At 37.3% G+C, this 20,875-nt stretch overlaps 1 protein-coding gene across 2 annotated transcripts in view; it reads left to right on the top strand.

The window, feature by feature from the left end:
• Positions 1-9,709: 9,709 nt before the first annotated feature.
• DPP10 (dipeptidyl peptidase like 10) overlaps positions 9,710-20,875 on the top strand; it is a gene marked incomplete at both ends in the record, with an annotated part of 1,361,190 nt that continues 1,350,024 nt past the window's right edge. For both annotated transcript variants that reach the window (XM_079710344.1, XM_079710343.1), the window contains one exon: positions 9,710-9,769. In XM_079710344.1, the coding sequence (XP_079566470.1) occupies positions 9,710-9,769 (60 nt within the window). The remainder of the gene's footprint in view (positions 9,770-20,875) is intronic.

Raw genomic sequence — 20,875 nt, 5'->3', positions numbered from 1 at the left:
TCTTACTCCTCTGCCATCTTGAAGGTCTCCCCTGCCCTTTTTTATATTTTAAAGGAGAACTGAAATGTCTTAAACACTTAAGTGAGTAGTATGGACATTTTAGGCCATCTCTGAGAAGGGAGTGAGAACTTGAAGCTCTGGTGATCTTAACCCATGCCATGCAGGGTGCTGGTCTTCTACCAAGTTGACCTTGGTATTCATCCAAAAGCACTCTTTGGAATTACTTCTGTGGCCTTTTCAACTGGACCCTTATTCCTCTAGTACATCTATTTTATTTTATTTTATTTTCTATTTTGAAAAACAGGTATCCGTTTTTTGTAGCTCATAAGCAAAGGATCAGGCCATTGCTTTTCTTTTTCTTTTTAAATTGCATTATAATTGACTTACAATATTATATTAGTTTCAGGTGTATAACCTAGTGATTCGATGTAAAAAACCCGATTATAAAATGGGCAGCAGACCTGAATAGGCATTTCTCTAATACATCTTTTTGTTTATCTTGGGCCCACTGTGCTCAGTTCTTCTCTGTAGCTCTTTCAACCCTTAACCTTTTATTACTCTTCTCTAGCCCAGTCCCCTGCCTCTTTCATTCTCAACAGAATATGCTGACTTGGAATCTGTTCATGTACTTCAAGTTCTCACCTTGATACAGAGACACCTCTGCAACTGACTTTCCATGAGCTTCTTTCTTTCCAATCTCACTGGAAATAGAAAGCTCATCCTCATATAAAATGATCTTGCCACCAGTAACCTTAACCCCATCCCCTCAGATTTCCTCTGAAAATTGCTGCATTACTTTTTACTGTTTCTTTCTGCTTTTCTACCTGGCGAACTCTCATGTCTCACCTTTGATGATTCAGCTCATGTGGCATGTTCTCTCAGAAGCCTTCTTTGACCACATAATCTCAGAGCTGGTTGCACCATATTTGACACCACCATTCGACCTTGTCTCCCCCATATTTGAATGTGAGCTCAATGAAGAGGATTATTATTGCTCTCTTTTATACTGCTAGTGCCTAGCATGTTGTTTATACCATAGTAGGTACACAAAATATTTTCTCTATCAACCAATGAATGCTTTAACTATTGTGTTGGAAGCTGTTAGAATTCAAGCAGTTCTTCGATAAAAAATTTCTCAGTGGGAAACATCTTTTTAGGATATTTTTATTCTAAGTTATTGCATTGTTTAATTCTTAGGGGCACAAAAGGAACTAACACTAATATTGAACTGGCTTACCACCTAATTACAATAAACTTTCATACTATAAAAACAAGAATACTGTAGAAGAAACTTTTTTTTTGCAAAATTTAGAATAAAACACAGCTTCTTTGGTGTTGCTGCCTCCTTTTTTAACTGTTACTGCAGACACTGTGTATTTTGCTTAAATTTTCTAATAAGCTCAGTACCACATCTGCTGTTTGGTTCCCATACTGACTTATATCTGATATATTTGTTAGGGGGAGAGGATAGAAAGATTTAATAATATTTTTAGAGAAAAGAAAAATTTAGTAGTTTCTATAGACTTCATGATTTAATAGTAATAATAAGTTTTATTTACATGGTGCTATTACCTTGTCCAGGTGCGTATCTCTCCTCTTCACAGCTAAGTTTCATAAGAGTGGTTTATATTCTCCATGTCTATTTTCTCACCTTTTATTCACCTTTGACCCACTGAAATCTGATGTCTCTTCTATCATTCCACCGAAAGTGCTCTGAGCAAAGTTAAACGTGACTTATTTATTTGTAAACTTAATGAACAGACTTTGTTTTACCGTCAGTTTATTAACATACAATTATTGATCTTCTTTGTGTATAGCACACACTAAAGTATTTCATGGTATATGAAGAATTTTGAACTCTAATCATATTGCTCAAAGAACTTATGGGCAAATTAATAGACATAAAGTAATACAGAAGTAAGTTAGTGAAAAAAATCAGAATGTAGATTAATATCATAAAAGAGGCAAAGATAAAATGTGAGGAGGAAGAGGTCAGCTTTATTTGGGCAAATCAGGAAGAAAAATAGAGGAAAGAGAGCATTTTAGACAACCATGGAAGGATGTGTAATGACTGGGAATGGAAGGGAGGGAATACCATTAGCCTTTCCCCTATCTTTTTGTAGAAGTTCAAAAGTAGTGCTTTTAGCTTTGATTTTAAGATCCTCCTGGAATGGTGCAATGGCTAGGATGAAAGAGGAGATATTTTGAACTTGGGTCCTTTAATAGCACACCCCAAAGATTACAAACATTTCACTTGTTTTAAGATTTCTGCTTGGATTTATTCCGGAAGACTTGTCTTCTAGACAATAATTTTGTTGAGATAGAACAAAATTTCCAAGTGAGCGCTTTGTTCTCTTATAGAATATTTGAAATGCTGAAGTTACAGACCACAACTGCTATGGCACCTCTTTCTTGCTGCACACATGGAAGTTAGTCCCCCGAGTTGGACACTACCTGCTGTTGAAGATATCTGTTTACTGTCTGTTTACAGTGTGAAAGAAAAGGGACTGTGTCCTGGAAATCAAAGATTCCACACTCTTTTTATGGGGGGTATGGGGCCTGCAGTGGGTTCCAGGTCTGAGTGCCTGCCAAAGCCCTCTACATAATAATACTGATTGCTTTATTGTGCTCATCGATTATCTGTCTTGAATGTGAACTCCTTGCAGGTCATACATGTTGGGACTGACCTCAGAACAGGAAGGATTCAGAAGAGGAGGAATGGGTGAGCAGGGAGCTATAGTCAAACTTCCAGATAGTCAGATCCTGGAACTTTAGAATAGTGTAGTGTGGCTTGGGGGACTGTTGTCACTAATAGCTGAACTGGGTGAAGTAGTCTGTTCCTTGGTGTCCGGGGATCTAGAATACAGTGGATTTTACATATGTATTTCTGCCTTCACAATGATTTGTGACTTTGGTCATAGAATTTATTGAAGGCATTTGTCAGCAGTTGAGGAGCAGAAATTGTTATGCTTACACGAGGCGTTACCTCCAGTGTTTATTTCTATCCTATGTATTCATGGAAACATTTGTATATAGAACTGGACATTTCTATAGCACTTTTGGGCATCCTGTTTGCTGAATTATTTCAACTAGAGAACTAGGGGTGAGGAGAGCTCCAAAAATCTCTCATGAAGGAATCGTGGCTGTCTCTTTTTGTGTTCTATAAATTTAGGGTTTGGGTCATATTTTCAGCTGGCAGTTTGCAAAGAGAGTTATTCTACAAAACATAAATGTCACCATTAAAAAGGAAAGCAAAAGACTGAATGACAGGGCTTCCCTGGTGGCGCAGTGGTTGAGAGTCCGCCTGCCGATGCACGGGACACGAGTTCGTGCCCCGGTCCGGGAAGATCCCACATGCCACGGAGCGGCTGGGCCCGTGAGCCATGGCCGCTGAGCCTGCGCGTCCGGAGCCTGTGCTCTGCAATGGGAGAGGCCACAACAGTGAGAGGCCCGCGTACCGCAAAAAAAAAAAAAAAGAAAAAAAAAGACTGAATGACATTAGCAGAGATAATGTGATATTAGCAGAGATAATGTTGTGTCTTTTCATTTGTGTGGAACTCTACTTTGGGTAAGAAATAGTTTCTGAGATGCTCATGCTTGTTTCTGGTTGATGAAGGGAGATGTGTGAAGACTGTCAGGAATATTGGTCAGTCTGATATTTGTATCACGTACTTGGAAGCAGGTAATCTTTAGGTTAGGAACAAATTATAGTTGTGAAAGAAAGTCAAGGTCAGCCAAATGTCGAGCCCGAGGAGTTTGTGGTGCTTGTCAAGAGAGGAAATGGGAAGTAAAGAGTGAAAAACCTTAGGAAACCAACTCCAATAAAAGGAATGCCTAGAGATTGTCATACTGAGTGAAGTAAGTCAGACACAGAAAGACAAATATCACATGATATCACTTATATGAGGAGTCTAATAAAAAGGGTACAAATGAACTTATTTACAAAACAGAAGTAGAGTCATGGATGTAGAAAACAAACTTATGGTTACCAGGGGATAAAGGGGGAGGGATAAAATGGGAGATTGGGATTGACATATACACACTACTGTATATACAATCAATAACTAATAAGAATCTGCTGTATAGCACAGGGAACTCTACTCAATACTCTGTAATTGTCTATATGGTAAAAGAATGTAAAAAAAACAGAGTGGAGATATAAATATATATATATAACTGATTCACTTTTCTGTACACCTGAAACTAACACAACATTGTAAATCAACTATACTCCAATAAATTTTTTTTTAAAAAAGGAGATACAATGAGAGACAATTGACAGCTGTTAATGGCTGTTGGGTTGGTTCTTATTTGATATGGGAATGGGGAGCCAGATTGAGAGCTTGACTGGCATAGACTAGACAATAATCTCACCTACTTATCAATTCTAATCTCTACTCACATCTCTCTGGCTTTAGGCAATACCTCATGAGTGAGAATAATAAAATGCTTCACTATTTAAATTGGAAGAAAATTGAAAATGTAAGGCAAGCACTTCTCAGATGAGATTGACATACATCCATGACTTTCTAAATTACCACCTTCATAATTCCTTCAACATATTATTTAGTTGAAATATTATGTGACATGATTCTAGAGAGGTAGGTTGTAGACCGTGAGTCATGTGGTAATTGTCTATCTAAAATAAAAGTGAGTTTAGATATTTATGTTACTTTTCTCCATAAATTTGCATTTTATTGCTACCTGATAGTTCATAGTACTATTGCTTGGCTCTTTCAAGCAGTCCTTGAAATGATTCCTATTGAAAGAATAAAAATTGTGAGTTTCACATTTTGTTGTATCAGTGAAGTTACAATGCTTAGAAGGATAAAATAATCTGTATTTTATTGGTATACCACAGTGGATGAGTATGCATTCTGGATGTAGTCAGACCTGCCTCCTCTGCCAGTGACCAAGGTCCCTGGCCTTTGTAGTGCACCAGCACAGAGAAAATCAGTCCACTTAGCTCACATTCAACTTTGGTATTTTCCTGCAAATACAGATTATTATAGGTCGGTGTCCTACTCCTGAAGAACCCAGGAAAAAGATACTGTGAAAGCCCTGTTGATAACGAGATGCACAGGATAAGGAAGTTCTGTCTTATATCTACATACATCTCTTCCAAGTGAACTGTAGAGCCTTAAATATGAGCATGCTGGTATCTTAAGGCTGCCTGGGTATATGGTTCCACAGTATGGAATAAAGAGCAGCAAACAGGGTTGTGGTTTGTCATTAGGGTTGTTCACTTCTATTCTGATTCCACTCCTCTTTGGGTACATAGTGGAAGTTACTTCCTTATTACCTAAACTTGCGTGTGACCATGCACTGGCTTTGGCCACTGTAATGCAAGAAGAGGTGATGTGTGCCATTCATTACTAGGCAGAAGTCTTTAAGTGATAGCATGATTTGTCATGTTTTTTTCCTTCTGCCATGTTGATTTTGAAGCTCATATCAAGAAGGACTCTTGGGCTTCCCTGGTGGCGCAGTGGTTGAGAGTCCGCCTGCCGATGCAGGGGACACGGGTTTGTGCCCTGGTCCGGGAAGATCCCACATGCCACAGAGTGGCTGGGCCCGTGAGCCTTGGCTGCTGAGCCTGCGCGTCCAGAGCCTGTGCTCCGCAACGGGAGAGGCCACAACAGTGAGAGGCCCGTGTACCGAAAAAAAAAAAAAAAAAGGACTCTCCATCAGCCTGAGTTCTCTTATATGGGAAGAGCCTCCCTGCCAATCTTCTGTTGATATACAGCATCATGAGAAATAAACCTTCATTATTTTAAGCGCCTGAGATTTTGAGGTTATTTATTATTGCAGCATAACCTTGTCTATCTTGACTGATTCATCTAGTTTCTAGGAAAGATCAATTCTTAAAGACAGTGAAGGCCAGAATGAGGCCACTGACATCAACCTGAGTGAATTCAGGGAACAATCTGAAGACGAGCAGATATAAGAAGCAGATTCCATTTATGGAGAAGGAAGAAGCAGGCAGAAGTTAGGTGAGGGCCTTAAGTTCCAAGTCAATGAAGCTGACGATTTGAAATTACATTCCAGTTCTAGCGAGCAATGCAAATGACTCTGTGGACAGGTCAAGCAGAAGTCTGAGACATACACAGTGGGTGTTAAGATGGTTAAAATGGAGGTGGTTTCCTTTATGGTTACTTAGGAACTTGAATTTTCTATAGTGGAATCCAAATATCAAGGAAACGGCCTAACATACTTTCAGATATCATTCTCATTGACTAAGGCTTGGGGCTTGCCTAAGCTTTCAGCTGGTAGATCGTCACTGTGATGTGGTTAGGGGTAGAGCAGACAGGGCGTGAAACAAAGAGAGGGAATGTAGTGGAGTCTATTTGATAATGTGATCATGTTTTTCCTAGAAAAGATATTTTCATTAAGTCAATTCTAGATTTCTATTTCCCAGATCAAACAATAGCTGTTCAAGGAACATCATGGGTTATATTTTCTAAAATTAGTAGCCATCTTCCTTATTATTTTGTGGAGAAGGTGGAAGGGACTCACTTCTAATTTTCCACAAACTGTGGAACCTGGAAATAAAACATTTTTATATGATTATTGTTAGTGTTGGTTAAATCTGAAATTGGTCCTTTGGATTAAATTTCCTAAAATGTCTAGTTCACGATGATTCACTATACAGTGCTTTCTGAGTAAATCTAAACATTAGAAAAAAAATCCTACTACACGAAAAACTCGGATGGAAATTTACAGCTGTTTCACACTGAATATATTTAACCAAAGATGTCCCAATTAGAATAATTGTATATGAATTTATCCTCATTAAACAGTACTTATAATTTTCTAGCCTTTGGCTAACTTTTTGAAAATCTCTATCTTCTCTGGTTGTCATTCCAATTGAACATATTAAGATAGCAAATTTCACAGAATTATGAAAAATCTATATATTTGAAATAGAAGTTTAAAACTTACTATGGTTTTCATTTTTTAAAAAATTCTTGAAAAGATAATGTAACTAAAAGGGAAAACAATACCCAAAATGGGACTTAGGTCATATATTTTGTTCTGAACAATTGATTTTTCTTTGGACTTAATGTTTGATATAATGATAGGCTGTGAGACGTGGAAAGGGAGTATATGATGTATACTATCAACCTTTTCTTTTCATGTGTGTCTTCTCCTTTTATTTGTAATATTCAACATTGGGAGAGGATTTTAGGTGGCTTCTGGCCACTTACCTATAGATGGTAATGCCAATGTATTTTTTACATTCTAACCACCATCCAAGTGGGGATGGGAGAAAAGTTTGAAAACTTGTGGGAAAAGAGTGAAGTCTCATGTGACTTAGTGGTTGCACTTTAGCTGCCCATGCTTTCTTTGTGGTAGACATGTAAGTGTTTACTCTCTCATTGTGCTTGATTAAGAGTCCTTGGGGTATTAATGGTTCCTCCCATACTGTGTAGTTCTCTGATGTAGATGAAGAACTCTGTCTGAACTTACACCCTGCCCCTCTGGATACCTCCATCACCACGACCCCCATTCTCCCTGAACTACCTAGATAATTTGGTTTGGAGTTTCCTCAGATATCTAGTTACCAAGTGTTATCTAAGAAAGAGGAGCTGAGTCAACCCTACTTGTGTGGGATATTCATTTCTTCAGAGATGAGCAGACTGCTAACTTCATGTTTAAAGCTTCATGGGTTTGTTCACTGGGTCACATACTTTGTATTTTTTTTTACTTCATTAACATCTTCCCTTCTTTTTATTATTTTCTCCCCTATACTGTATTTGAGCTTATTTTACCATTCTTTCACAACTCTTTGAGATCAACATTTAGCTTATTAATTGTTAATTTTGTGCCTTTTCGCATTTCTAATATACGCAGTTCCTTCTGAATATTGATTTGGCTACATCCCACAAATCTGATATATTTAAAAATTATTTTCAAATTCAAAATGTTTAAAAATTTTAATATAAATTCTTCTTTAACTTAATGGATTATTTGAAGTATCCATTAAAAATCCTGTCCAATAAAAATATAGTGTGAGCCACAAAGGCAGCCACACTTGTGATTTAAAATTTTAAACTTTGAATCACAAGATTTCTTAGTCCTTTGGTTGTGCTCACTGTGATGCCTTGATACTGGTACCCCAGACTCTTGGACGTGGCCTTGTCCTGTTTCTTATTAGCTCCATCGTTTTGCCCATGATCTTGTTAATTCCTCTAACACTCCTGCCATTAACCTTTTTGGATTCAGAGTGTCTGATTTTGATTCTGTCAAATCCTTACCTCCACTGTGCTGCAAGAACTATCACCCTCTGAAACTCAGGCATCCTCAATCATTTGGAGACTCCTGTACAGAATATTTAGATCCCTTTTCCATTTCAGAATAAGAAATATATTTTTAATCATGTATAAATTATATTATGTCACAAAAGTTACTAGTTTATTCCTTCTCATGCTAGAGTTTATCTGTAATGTTCTTGGCCTACTGATAAAGCTTCCTGAAAGCTTCATGAAGTTTAATTTTATAAACTTGGCATTTCACCAGCAGGATATGTTTCTGATGAGTAAAAAGTGTTGGTTTTCAAAACTACATGAGACGTACACACTCAGCCTAAGCCACATCTACTATTTTATAATACGCATTGGAAAATCATTTCCTCCATTAAGTCAAGCCTGCTCGAGCTCTCATTTCCAGCTAGGATAAGTTCATCTTAGCGCTAATGTGACAGTCGGGACTGGTGACTCTACAGAAGTTTTTTTCCACAACTATTTATGATTTATTTGCCTACAGTGTTCTTTGGAACAGAGAAGCAACTATTTGGGAAGTTGGACAGGCATGAGCTAACTACCAGTCTGTCCCTCAAAATAAAAACAAATATGGCATCAAGGAAATAGATGGTTAAACATAAAAAAGAAAGGAAAAAAGAAACCATTTTTTTTTGCTTTGGCACAACTTCCAATAACTATTGTATTTGAAAACTTCTTAATATATCATAGGCTTTCTCCCAGCTTACAGAAGATTCAGTGTCTTGGCTGACGGTTACTGCAGAATTTCTGAAATGTTGATAGAGAAGGGCCGTCCTTTACAGATACAGAAACCTGCAATCTTAAATTAGGCAACAGGTCCTTTCCAGCCTTTACTGGTATTTTGATTGCAAGCACTACCCTAGAAGAAATAAAATTTAGTGTCAGAATGAGAATGAATTATGGTAAAAAAAATATCAGGAGAGAGAGAGAGGGATACAGAGAAAGAGAGAGAAAGATTTATTTTGCACTGAGAAAAGGTATAAACTGGTTAGAATTAGGGGAGTTGAGAATGTCCCTTTAAACTGTGGTACTGCAGTCGATCTCTGTATGTTTTCTGGTGTTCATCCCTTTGAAAGGAGAATTGAGAGCCAAGATCATTGGCTGTACTGTGAAGCTGTCACATCTCAGTACTGAAAAGGTACAGTGCAAGTGAATTGAAACAGTCTTTAGTTTTCTGTTCCATATCGCCAAGAGCTTTGAGAATGATGAACCAAGTGAATGCTTTTTTTAGGGCTGAGATACAGATCCCTCCAGTCTGACAGCGTTTCAGCCTCCGGAGTGAGAAAGCAGCAGCAGCAGCAGCAGCAGCAAAAGCAACAGCAGCAGCAAAAGCAACAGCAGCAGCCCAGCTGAAGTCCAATAAAGGAGACCTGATCTCTAGTTCATCCTGAACTCCACCTGGGAACGTGCACTGTCCAGGGTCCTGAAACATGAACCAAACTGCCAGCGTGTCCCATCACATCAAGTGTCAGCCCTCGAAAACAATCAAGGTAGGACCCAGGTTTTCTCTCTTCTCTCTGCTGCTGTGCGTGTATGTTCATTAATTTACCTAGCACATGGCATTGGTATGGCAGGGCACTGACAGTGGCGATACCTAGTTGGTCTGAGTTTGAATTGAAGGTGGATCTGAGTAAAGTGTTCGGTCCTGTTTGTATGTGTACATAGACAGGAGAGAGTAGTTTGCACTAAACGATGGTTTTACCTTGATGACTTTGGCTTTTTTTGACTGAGGATCTATCAGCGGTATATTTCAGAAACAAAGTTTAGTGAGCTTCTAAAAGAGTTTCTAATCTATGTCAGTTTTTCGGATGGAATTGGGAACAATTTGCAAGCTGCTGGAAACAGATAATGTTAAATTGAATACAGGTTTTATTACAGTGTTTCATTGTCGTATGGATTTGGGACTTCTCATTCTCTCCAAAGAAAAGTGCACCCTTCATTCTGAGTGTTGAACTGGTGGTTGTATTGAAGTGATTTTTATAATGAGTATAAAAGACTTGGAGGGAGTATAAAAGCATATGTTCTCATGTTTGCCACCATACAAGTCAAAAACAGTGAGGTGATTGGAGACACTCTTTAATACAGGTGCTTGTTTTAAACTTGAGGCTTTTCTGACATGGTTAAATGAAAAGGACCAAGCTCAGAATTTTACTGTCCTGTTTTAGTATTAAGTAACGTTTATGTCATTCTCCTTGTTCTTATTTGGGATGTTTCTACTGAAGGATTTACTCTAGCTTGCCATTTATCTGTATTAGATTACTATCTGCGTGAGTACTTTGCATCTGGGGAAAGTAATGGGTTCCTCTGGAACTCTTTTACAGAAAAAACTGATAACTTGATGGATCAACTTTTGTTATTATGATCTCTAATTTCCATACAATTGCATATCTTTTATTGAGGTTCCAAAATTTGAGAAGACTGATTTTATTATTCTGTTATTTTGGGGTTATATTTCAGGCCTTTGAAAATACTGCATAGAGTGCAATTACAAAAGGAATATAATTTTCATCAATAAGTCTGTTTCTTGTGAACTTACCTACCCTCTGTCAGAGTCCTCCAGTGATAAATAGACCACAAAATGAACCTTTATTTCATTGATCTGCAATTATTTTTAAAAGCAATGAGGTCTCCAGGATATATCAAATGATGCATAATTAGACCCCCATCATAATAAACATACAGAGTTAACTGAAATGATGAAGAACCCACATTATTAGGATAACTTACACCATCTCTAATTGCAAAAGCATAATATCAATATTTTTCAGCCTTGGATTTTCTGCACTGTGTCCAAGTTTAGAAATAAAATATTGGGTTTTAGGATTTAAATTTTTCTCTGTATGTCAGATTCCCACATATGTCAATTCTATAAGAATACTGTCACTGACAAATGCCAAAACAGTACATATATGATACTCTACATTGTGATGTATAAACTCTGGTGGGAAATACGTGCTGTGGTCTAAAGTGGGGTAGAATTACAATCTGGCGATCTACCTTTGAGTATGTTTAGAAAACCATAAAATGGCTTGTGGTTTTCTGTGTAAGTGTTTGAGGTCATAGGAGTCAAGTGTTTTGTTTGTCCTTTTGTGTATTGAGTAAGGACAAATGAATGCTAGTTTCTGGGACTTAAAAATCACTTCCCTATTGGTGTTCTAGCATTGACTGCCCTCGCACAAACTGTGGAGGCAGAAAAAAAAAATGTTTCTAGTGTCAGGTTTTACATCATCTTGCTGATCTTGCAGATGCTGGCTTTTCCTTCTAACTGCAGCCATTGAATTGAAATGAAAGGCATCATAAAATTGGACAACTCGCCACTTAGCAGTGTATTATAGTAATGGCTTCATGAAGGAATCTTGAACCAAAGCTCTGGGTGGTTTGGTTATTGTATAAGTTAAGTTCTTTTGTGCTCCCCCGACCCCCCACCCCTTGATATTGCTCTGGGAGCAAAAGACGTGTGATGTTCATAAAGTATATATAGTTGCAAACATTGAACTATTAAGGGAGTAATTACTTGAGTATTTTCCAATTTGCAGTGGTAAAAGGGGATGAGGGGAAAAGCTCTCTTACTTCAAATTATATGCTCAATCATGAAACATTTATGGCTTTCGGAATTTATACTAAAAATGGCTATCTATATTTAGGTAATGCATTAGTCTATGAGCAAAATGCAGTAACAACTTAAGGAGAAACCGTTAAGAGGAGAGGTTTTTGGAAAGTTATGAGATATTGGAGCCCAAAAGACTCTTTGAACTTTTAGAATCTATCTTGGGGCTTCCCTGGTGGCGCAGTGGTTGAGAGTCCGCCTGCCGATGCAGGGGACACGGGTTCGTGCCCCGGTCTGGGAAGATCCCACATGCCGCGGAGCGGCTAGGCCCGTGAGCCATGGCTGCTGGGCCTGCGCGTCCAGAGCCTGTGCTCCGCAACGGGAGAGGCCACAGCAGTGAGAAGCCCACGTAATGCAAAAAAAAAAAAAAAAAAAAAAAAAAAAAAAAAAAAAAAAGAATCTATCTTGTTTTGTTTTGAGTGTGGTTTTTTAGAGTTAATTTTTTCTCACTTTTAGAGGTACTCTCTGAAAATTTTAAATAAAACTCCCTTATGGAATCTGGTTGGCCTGCAGATAATGATAAAGGACCCACTTTGGGGCTCTAGAAATATCCAGATACTTAAGAACTCGTAAATTGTTCCATTTTGAAATTCTAAAGCCTCTGGGGACTTTTCCTCCATAGTGCAGTGTAATAGACCTCTAGGCAGTTGTTTCCCATTGTCAGTAGAGTAAATGCTGGTTGCCCCTTCTCTTGACAGTTTAACCACTGCTAAAAAGAATGCAATGGGAATGAACAAAAATGAATTGTACTGGCTAAAAACAGCTTTAAAGGCCAGAATGTGTAGGCAGACAAAGAACAGGTGTGTGTGTGTGTGTGTGCGTGCGTGTGTGTGTGTGTGTTTCCCCACTTGACGTTTAAAGCATAATGATATCTGCAATGGGTCAAAGTTAGCAATTATTGCCAATGAAGGCTATTTGTGGTTATGGTGGTAATAGAGTTGGAGAAAGAGGGATTAGGTGGAGTCATAATGTGATAAAATGGTTAACGTTATTCAGGTGGCTTGACATTTGTTTTTTGTCATTCTGGCCATTAGCCAACTCAACTAGTCCCCGACACATTTTTCCTGATGTGCTTGAGCAGGTGTTTTCTTCTAGTCAAAACTGATAAGTGAGAAGAGAGCGGAGGAAGTCAAATAAAGGTGCCAGGCATGTTTTCAGATCACTTTGGATGGATTGTTGAATGCAGTGCATTCATAAAGCCCTCTTCCATTTTAGAACTTGTAAAGCGATGAAGCTTTTCCTGAAATGATTGCAGATCTTACCGTCAATGTAGAAGCACTCTAAAAAAGGATCTTTCGTTCTGAGATCTGTAATGGAAAGTTTTAAGGACTATTTGGGAATGCTAAGTACAGATCTAATCTTGGCTTATTATAAACCTGATTTCTGAAGAATTGTCCCCACCTTGGACAACAAACTTGTTTTTCCCCTCCCCTATCTTGCCTTCTCTTGGCTACACTGAATGCAAATCAAATCTTCCAGTCAAATCTCTGGACTTAATTTGCCTTTTTTTCCAGTGGAATTGAAAATTTAGAACTTTGCCTAAAAAATATGAGAGAATTTTAAAATTTCTTTCATATATTAATATAAATCGAACATTCTAGATTTATATTAAAATATGTCTAAGAGTAGTAGAGGAAATCCTCCATCCTTCTTTTGAAGTTAGAAGTTGGGCATAAATTATCTAGGGTTGGTGATTCCTGGATCAGGAATCATATATATTTCATTATGGTAATTTCCCAATATAGTAAACAATATTACTTTATTTTTCCCATCTAGTGATCTTTTCATATCAGTCTCTCTCCTTCCCTTTTCCCTTTTCAAGACTTGCGTGGTTTATTCTACTCCTACCTTCACACCCAGGTTCCCAGTCCTATGTAGAAAAGGATCTCAAGGTCTAAAAGTCTTAGTTTCACTCTATTCCTGCTGGAGTAGCTGAACGCTTTTACAAAATATATTTGAACGAGTCTTTAGGATTTTCATTGTCTTTGGAGTAGAACATCTATGAACAGGCAAACTCTTTTCATCATAATTTTCACTGATTTTTATACTGTAATATTAAAATGTTATTATGCTAGTAAAACCTTTTTACCCTACCACCTCTAACCCACAGCCCCGTTCAAAATTATGGTCTAAGAAACAGGGAATAAAACAAAATAAAGTAAAAGAGAATGAAAATTCTATAACAAATAATTTTTGTTAAACCTGTGGGCTTGAGGGTGTGTGGTGGTTAGAAAATGATTTCTGTCTTTAGCAAATTGGTATTTTGCAGTGTGACACTGTGATGAGTTGGCATGGTAAGATTGACTTGGAATTATACCAACTGGCATCTCAGTGGTTGTTAATTCCACACCCCTAGCCTAAAGGATGGGCACCACATCTGTATTTCACATGGTACTTGAGCTGGTTGCAATTGAGTCTTAAAAAGTGTTCCATAATTATAGAACCAAATTACATCCACAAAAATTTAAAAATGCAAAAGCATATAAGAAAAAACCCTCCTCTTTATGTCATCACAATATGCAAAATGTAACCCCCCAATTTTACTATTATATGAAATTCTAAGTGCAAAGATTATAATAGACTTCTGAATTGTATCTTTCTCTCTTAGAGATCCATCTTGGTCCTAATCCTAAGGACTTTAGTCATAAGGAAAAAAAAGAAAGAAACTTTATTAAATTATGATCTCAACACGGATTCAGACACACTAAAGAAAAAGTCATCATCTGTATTCAGTGACTTCTACAGTTCCACTTGGCAAGGAACGTACTTTTTTTTTTCAGCATTAGGAGACTGGGTCATTCTCTTAAGTGGTGATGTTTGGGGAAGCCAGAAGACAAGGCTTACAAAAAATTAGAATGAAGGATCTTGTGTGTGAGAATTTTTTTCCTCTCTCTCAGAAATGGTCTACCTCTTTTTAATTATTCTGACACAGCTTCCCATAGGCTTAGGCAAAAATAACAGCCTGTGATAAACATGAATAGGGCCACAAGTTAGAAATTCTGCTGATGACCAATTTATAGTCATTTACAATCTGAATTTACTGCCAAGTATTTAAACTTTAAAAGATTATAGGGCAATTTTATTTTAAATAACTATCACTTAAACTGTTTTATAAGGAAGTAGTAAAGGTTTCTGTTTTCTTTTTAGTAAAGAGTGACAGTGTTATAATGATTGGCCAGTTTTTGTATTTTGTTGGCTTTTTTCTTAATAAAATAGAAAAAAAGTTTCTCTTTTAATTTGGTACTTATAGCATTTAAATAGCAACTTTTACTTCCAAGAAGTATTGTCACATAATATTTTATTGGGGTAAATTTGAAAGATTTTAGAAAATACTTAATACTTCATTTTCTAGAAACTCATGTTTTGGTCAGATAGTAAAGACATTCTTGATGATAAATTTGTGATGACAAACCACTCTTTGTCACTGAAAAGCTGTGGTTCTACAAATGTAGCACAGAATAAATAAGCTCAAGTAATGCTTCTTAATGCATCATCCCTGAGCCAATAGCACCAGCATCCCCCGTGGACTTGGTAGAAATGTAAACTCCCGGGCTCTACCCAGACCTAATCAATTGAAAACCCTGCAGGTAGGGCCCAGCAATCTGTGTTTTAACAAGCCCTCTGGGTGATTGGATCTGTATTAAAATTTCAGAAACACAGGGCTAAAAGAATACAAAATAAGGCACACTTGTACTGTGATCCACCTGTAAGATTTGACTGTTTGGGTATCATAGATGGAGTCTGAAGAACTTCAGAATGATATTTAGGGTCATTAAATAACATGAATTCTATGAGAGCTGAGATCTCATCAGGTTCATCTCTTCTATCACTCACAGGACTTGTTTGGTACAAAGCCCTGAATACAGTAGACATCAAATATATATTTGTTGATTATTAAATGACTGCAAAAGTCTATCAGCTCTAAGATGAACTAAGTCAGTTTTTAAAATCTTGTTTAATAGGTAAGCAGGTTGGAAGCCTTGCTCTCTCTTTTAAATTCATAGCAAGTTTCTCAAACATGTGTATTCACATTTTGTTTGGCTTTTGATGGTTCTGTTCTCTGATTTTGGTTTGAGGCCATCTGGTAATCAACACTTTTTGGTAACTAGGGAGATCCATAGTCACACTAAGCTGAAATTATGCTGAGTAAGTGTCTTCCTTCTTGCCAGCTTCCTCTGAAACTTGGCAAAACTACGGTAGGCAGGAGTATCACTATGGCCTTTTCCCCTCTCTTCATGAATACTCTTTAGCCCTTGGATATAGGCCACGTTGGTAGGATAAAATCGGCAGCAGTTTACCAGAATTAATCATCATCTTCAACCCTGACCTCCCATTGACAGAACCAGCATGGTGTTCCAGTAGCAGAACTAGATTTAAGCTGGGTGATAAGCTTTGAAATAAAGAAAGTTTACCTTCTGAACAGGCTTATTTCTTGGAAATTCTTCAGAATTTTGTTTGGTTTTTACAGTTACCGTTGGGAAGAAAGATCAGTTGCACACAGCCTACCCTACCGCCTGTGAATGGAGTGTAAGGCAGATGGGTTGCGTTTTCCTTTGGAGGGTCATCCTTAACTTGAATTCTCACTTCCCCAGTACCACCATGAATCATGTGATCTTAGCTGAGGCAATTAACCCTGTCAAGGCTTTTCTTCCCACTAACAGAAGGGCAATAAACTTAAATTACCTCCCCCCAAAAATGCTATGTAAGTGCTTTGTATTATAATTTGTTCTTGTAGCAATTTTTAACGGATATGACATTTTCATAGAGAGGTGTATAGTGAGAATCAATTTTTATGACATAAAAGCTGAGAATTTTATTTGCAATTATTATTAACTATAATGATGATAAAACTCATTTTGAAGTCACCAGGGAGCTGAAAAGTATCTTCTAATCTTGTAGTAACATCTGCAAGATGTCATCATGAACCTGTACCAGAAAAGTAGGGAGAAAAGGAGACTGAGTTTAAATGACATCTAAAGGACTGATTAATTCAATAAAAAATGCAGTCACTCATCCTGGTGCTGTGCGACAAAAAATGGAAGATACCTAGGGTAGCTGCATGGATTGTACATTGAATTGTGGAGATATTTTATCATGATATGGATACAGCCTTCCTACTACCTCTGTGCTCACTGTTTCCTTTGTCTCATCTACCCTTCCACACAATGGTCCTTTTAACAGACCCATATTCTTACCTGAAATCTCATACAGAATTTTCTCAGTGAAAGTTCTCAGACTCCCCTAGGCAAGCTGTCATAGTCTCAACTAATCATCTATGTTCTCACATAATCTTCTCTGTACCTGCTGAATAACAACTCATCTTCTGAGTTATAATTACTTGTTTCCATGTAAGTCTCTCTAGTAGCTCTTAAAGGAATCTTAAAGGGTCTCTATCTTTTATTTTTTGTACTTCCAGTGTCTAGCCCAACATCTGGTGCCTAGCAGGTGCTCAGTTAAGATTCTTTGAATGAAAGAACAAAGAAGCTTATAAACTCATTCGTCTTGCCAAGAGATGCAACCTGACTTCTGGGTTCAGAAACATGCTGTAGTCCTTCTTGACCCACGCAGAACTAAATGTTTTACTTTAAAATATGTAAACAACATTTGGAGAGATGACAAAGGGGCCTCACGGCTTTTGACAACCTATATGCTAGTCCTCTTGGGGATGAGTGGTTTCTGTAAGTCAAAAATAGGTTTCGTATTATGAGTGTCTTTCTACATTAGGGTTAAGGAAAGTCTGTATCCAAACAGAGACAATCTCTGTCCCTGTTTTGGGGCTCGTGTTAGCATAGCAGACACTAGTTGCTGCTGATTTTAATGGATGGGTAATGTAGGGGAACTATTGACTCTGGCACTTTAGTGAGGCTTTTTCTCATCAGAAACCTTAATTTCCAAGACCAATCACTGCTGCTGGATTGAAAAACACCACTTCTCGCAACTTTGGGTTCCAGGATTTGGCCTAAAGAAAAATGGATTCCACTTTATTTTAATGGAAAGTAAATAGCATGAGAGTACTTATTGTACTTAATAGATGGGCCCTTTACTTTAATATTTCTATCTTGAGACAGTGAAAGAATTAGGGCAGAGAGACTATGCAAGACAGATATTCTTAATCAAGGAAGGGTGGCTATGGTGAAATTTTTCCTTTATGTATGTTCTCTGAAGGAAATAAAATCAAGTGAAAGGACAAGAAATGTTGATGTGTGATCGGTGAGCACAGTATGATGGGATGGATAGAGACTTGGACTCACTCTTTCATTGTTTCAGTCATTCAACATCTAGTGAAAGAGGATTTAAATGTGCATAGGGTGAGAATACTTGTTATTAAGAAGCACAGCCTAGGATACAAATGAATACAATTATAATATAAAATGATAAGTGCTAGATGAGGCCAATGCAAGATTTTGGGGGAGCATTCACAAAGTTCAAACCGGAATTCTCCATAGGAGTTAGATTGATAGAGAGAAGAAAATATTCCAGGCACAAAGAAAACATGTGTAAGAGCTGAAGAAGCAAGGCAATGCAACTCTGACGAAAGCATTGTTTAGTTGAAACTGACTATAGTATAAGGTGCAAATAATTAGGAGTGAAAAATGAGGTTGCAAATACATATGGGAGGGCTGAAAGTACTATTTTTCAGAATGTGACTGTATTCTGAGGGCAAAGCTTAAGGGCAGAGAATACGAAGACAAGATCACGAGATTTAAATTCAGGATCCAATTCTGTGACCTTGGGAAGCATTCCTGAGGTCTTCAGGTAGAAAGTGAAGATGGTGACACATTCCTGGTCCATCTTTCAGGATAATCCAAGTATAAGATATTATTAGCCAGACAGGTGTTACTGAAGGTAAATCTTAGTAAGAACAAAACATTTGTTCATTAGCTTGACTTAGTACCATGCACGTTTATGAACTCTAATGATAGCTGGTCTTTAAAGGCTTTAATTTGCTGGTAGCTTTTTAATTTAAAAAGCTGTTTTGACTAATGACAATCATTGGGCTATACCAAAACTTTTTGCCTTTACTATGTGAATATTATATACAGATAACCGTTTTCCTGGTTTACTGGTTGCTAACTGTCTTTTCAACAGTGTCCAATGACACAAGAATGACCTCTGTTAGTGACATTAGATTTTAGTATAACGAATTCCTGGAAATTTCAGGGGTAGAGGTGTGCAAGTTCTTTTCTTGCTAGTCTCCTAATTACATTAAACCATGTGTTGTCTTTAATACAGATACCTTAGGTTTCTTGAAGGATTAGTTCCAAAGGTCTCTCTCAAAGGCTCACACTTTTTCAGAGAAGACAGGGAAGATTAAAGTACATTTGATGTGCTACAATTCCATAGCCATAAAATTTGAGATGTTTCTTACAGATGCTGTACTCCGGATTCTCACTTTGCAGACAAAAAATCTGAGGTTTAAAAAGGGAAGTTAGGTGAGGTGAGAGTTGTTCCTTTCATCCTTTTAAACAGGAACCGCACACACACACACACACACACACACACACCCAACCATCCTGCATGATTGTCTCATGATTAACACTTGGTATGGCTATGGTCCTTTGAGGTCTGGGGTAAGTTAAAGAATATGTAGATTTTGTTAATCAAGGTGCTTTTAGCTGAAAGTATTAGAAAATAACAAAATTCTATATGACTTGGTTAAAAGAACCAGAAAAGAATAGTAATTTCACAAAATGCAAAGTCCCTTGTTAGAGCACTTCAAGAGTCAGTTAATTTGGTGCCCAAATAGCTCGTCCTAGGGCCCAGGCTCTTTGCACCATCACACTTGGTCTTTCTCAGACTAGCTGCTTCAGTTCCATAATTGGCGTGCAGACCTGACAACTGACCATGCGCAGTGGACAAAGAGAAGCTTCTTCCTTTGAGTTTCTTTTTAGGAAAAAGTCCTACACATTATTTCCCCTCAACTTTTCTTGCCTAGAATTGTCTCATGCCAGTTCTTTACCCATTGTGCTTGACGATGCATATGGTTAAGTTGAGGAAGTAGAGGTGGTGGCTAACCAAATAAACATGGGGTTCTGTTAGAAACAGTCAGGGAGGTTAGACGGTTTTGAAGGAGGAAAAAATATGCACCACAGAGATCAGCAAGAAGGATTTTAGAATTTGATGGACATGGAATGTACACCATACTGTGAAAGACAGATAATGCCATGGTGTAAGAACTGTTTCAACAAAGATGTAACAAACTGAAACACTGTCTCATGGCAGAGATACCTTCCATCACTTTGGAGCAAAAAGGTCGGAAGAGAGGGTCCCAAGATTGTCTCATTCGGGTAGCTTTGTCTCCTTTGATATTAAATGACTCAGTAGCCAATCACTTTGCATTGTTTTTTCATTTTTTTTTTTCTATTACAGAAACTTAATTATTAGTTTACTTCCCAAAACAAAAATTTTAGTACCATGTAATTTCACAGGTAAATTCTAATAATCAATACAGGAATAAGTTACTTCTTCAAAAATTTTTTGCTAAATTTTGAAGTGGAGAGGACCCTTCTCTACTCATTTCATCTGATCATTATTGTACTATTATTATAATACAGTTGTCTTTTGGACATTTTCTCAACATTTAAAAAATTCTCTTTGAATTTCTTTTTCAAATAGAAAGCAGTCTAAATCTTTTTTTCAACTTTGAAATATTCTGTTTTTTTAAATTAATTTTTATTGGAGTATAGTTGATTTACAATGTTGTGTTAGTTTCTGCTGTACAGCAAAGTGAATCAGTTATACATATATATATATATATATATATCTCCATTCTTTTTTAGATTGTTTTCATTTTTCACACATCATTGGGCTCTTTTCTTTTTGAGGAAGATGAGGGGAAATGGTGATATTCTTTATCATATAATTAGGGTTGCTCAAGGCCTATTACAGAAACCACTTCTTTGGTACCTCTAAGGACTTGGAGCCTTTATGCCTCCAAAGTTGAGAGGTAACACAATAACTATGGTTAGATGTACAGTTGAAACTACGG

The sequence above is a fragment of the Hyperoodon ampullatus genome (assembly GCF_949752795.1).
Source record: "Hyperoodon ampullatus genome assembly, chromosome: 8".
Taxonomy (NCBI): Eukaryota; Metazoa; Chordata; class Mammalia; order Artiodactyla; family Ziphiidae; genus Hyperoodon; species Hyperoodon ampullatus.
This window is presented reverse-complemented; position numbering and strand designations above follow the sequence as displayed.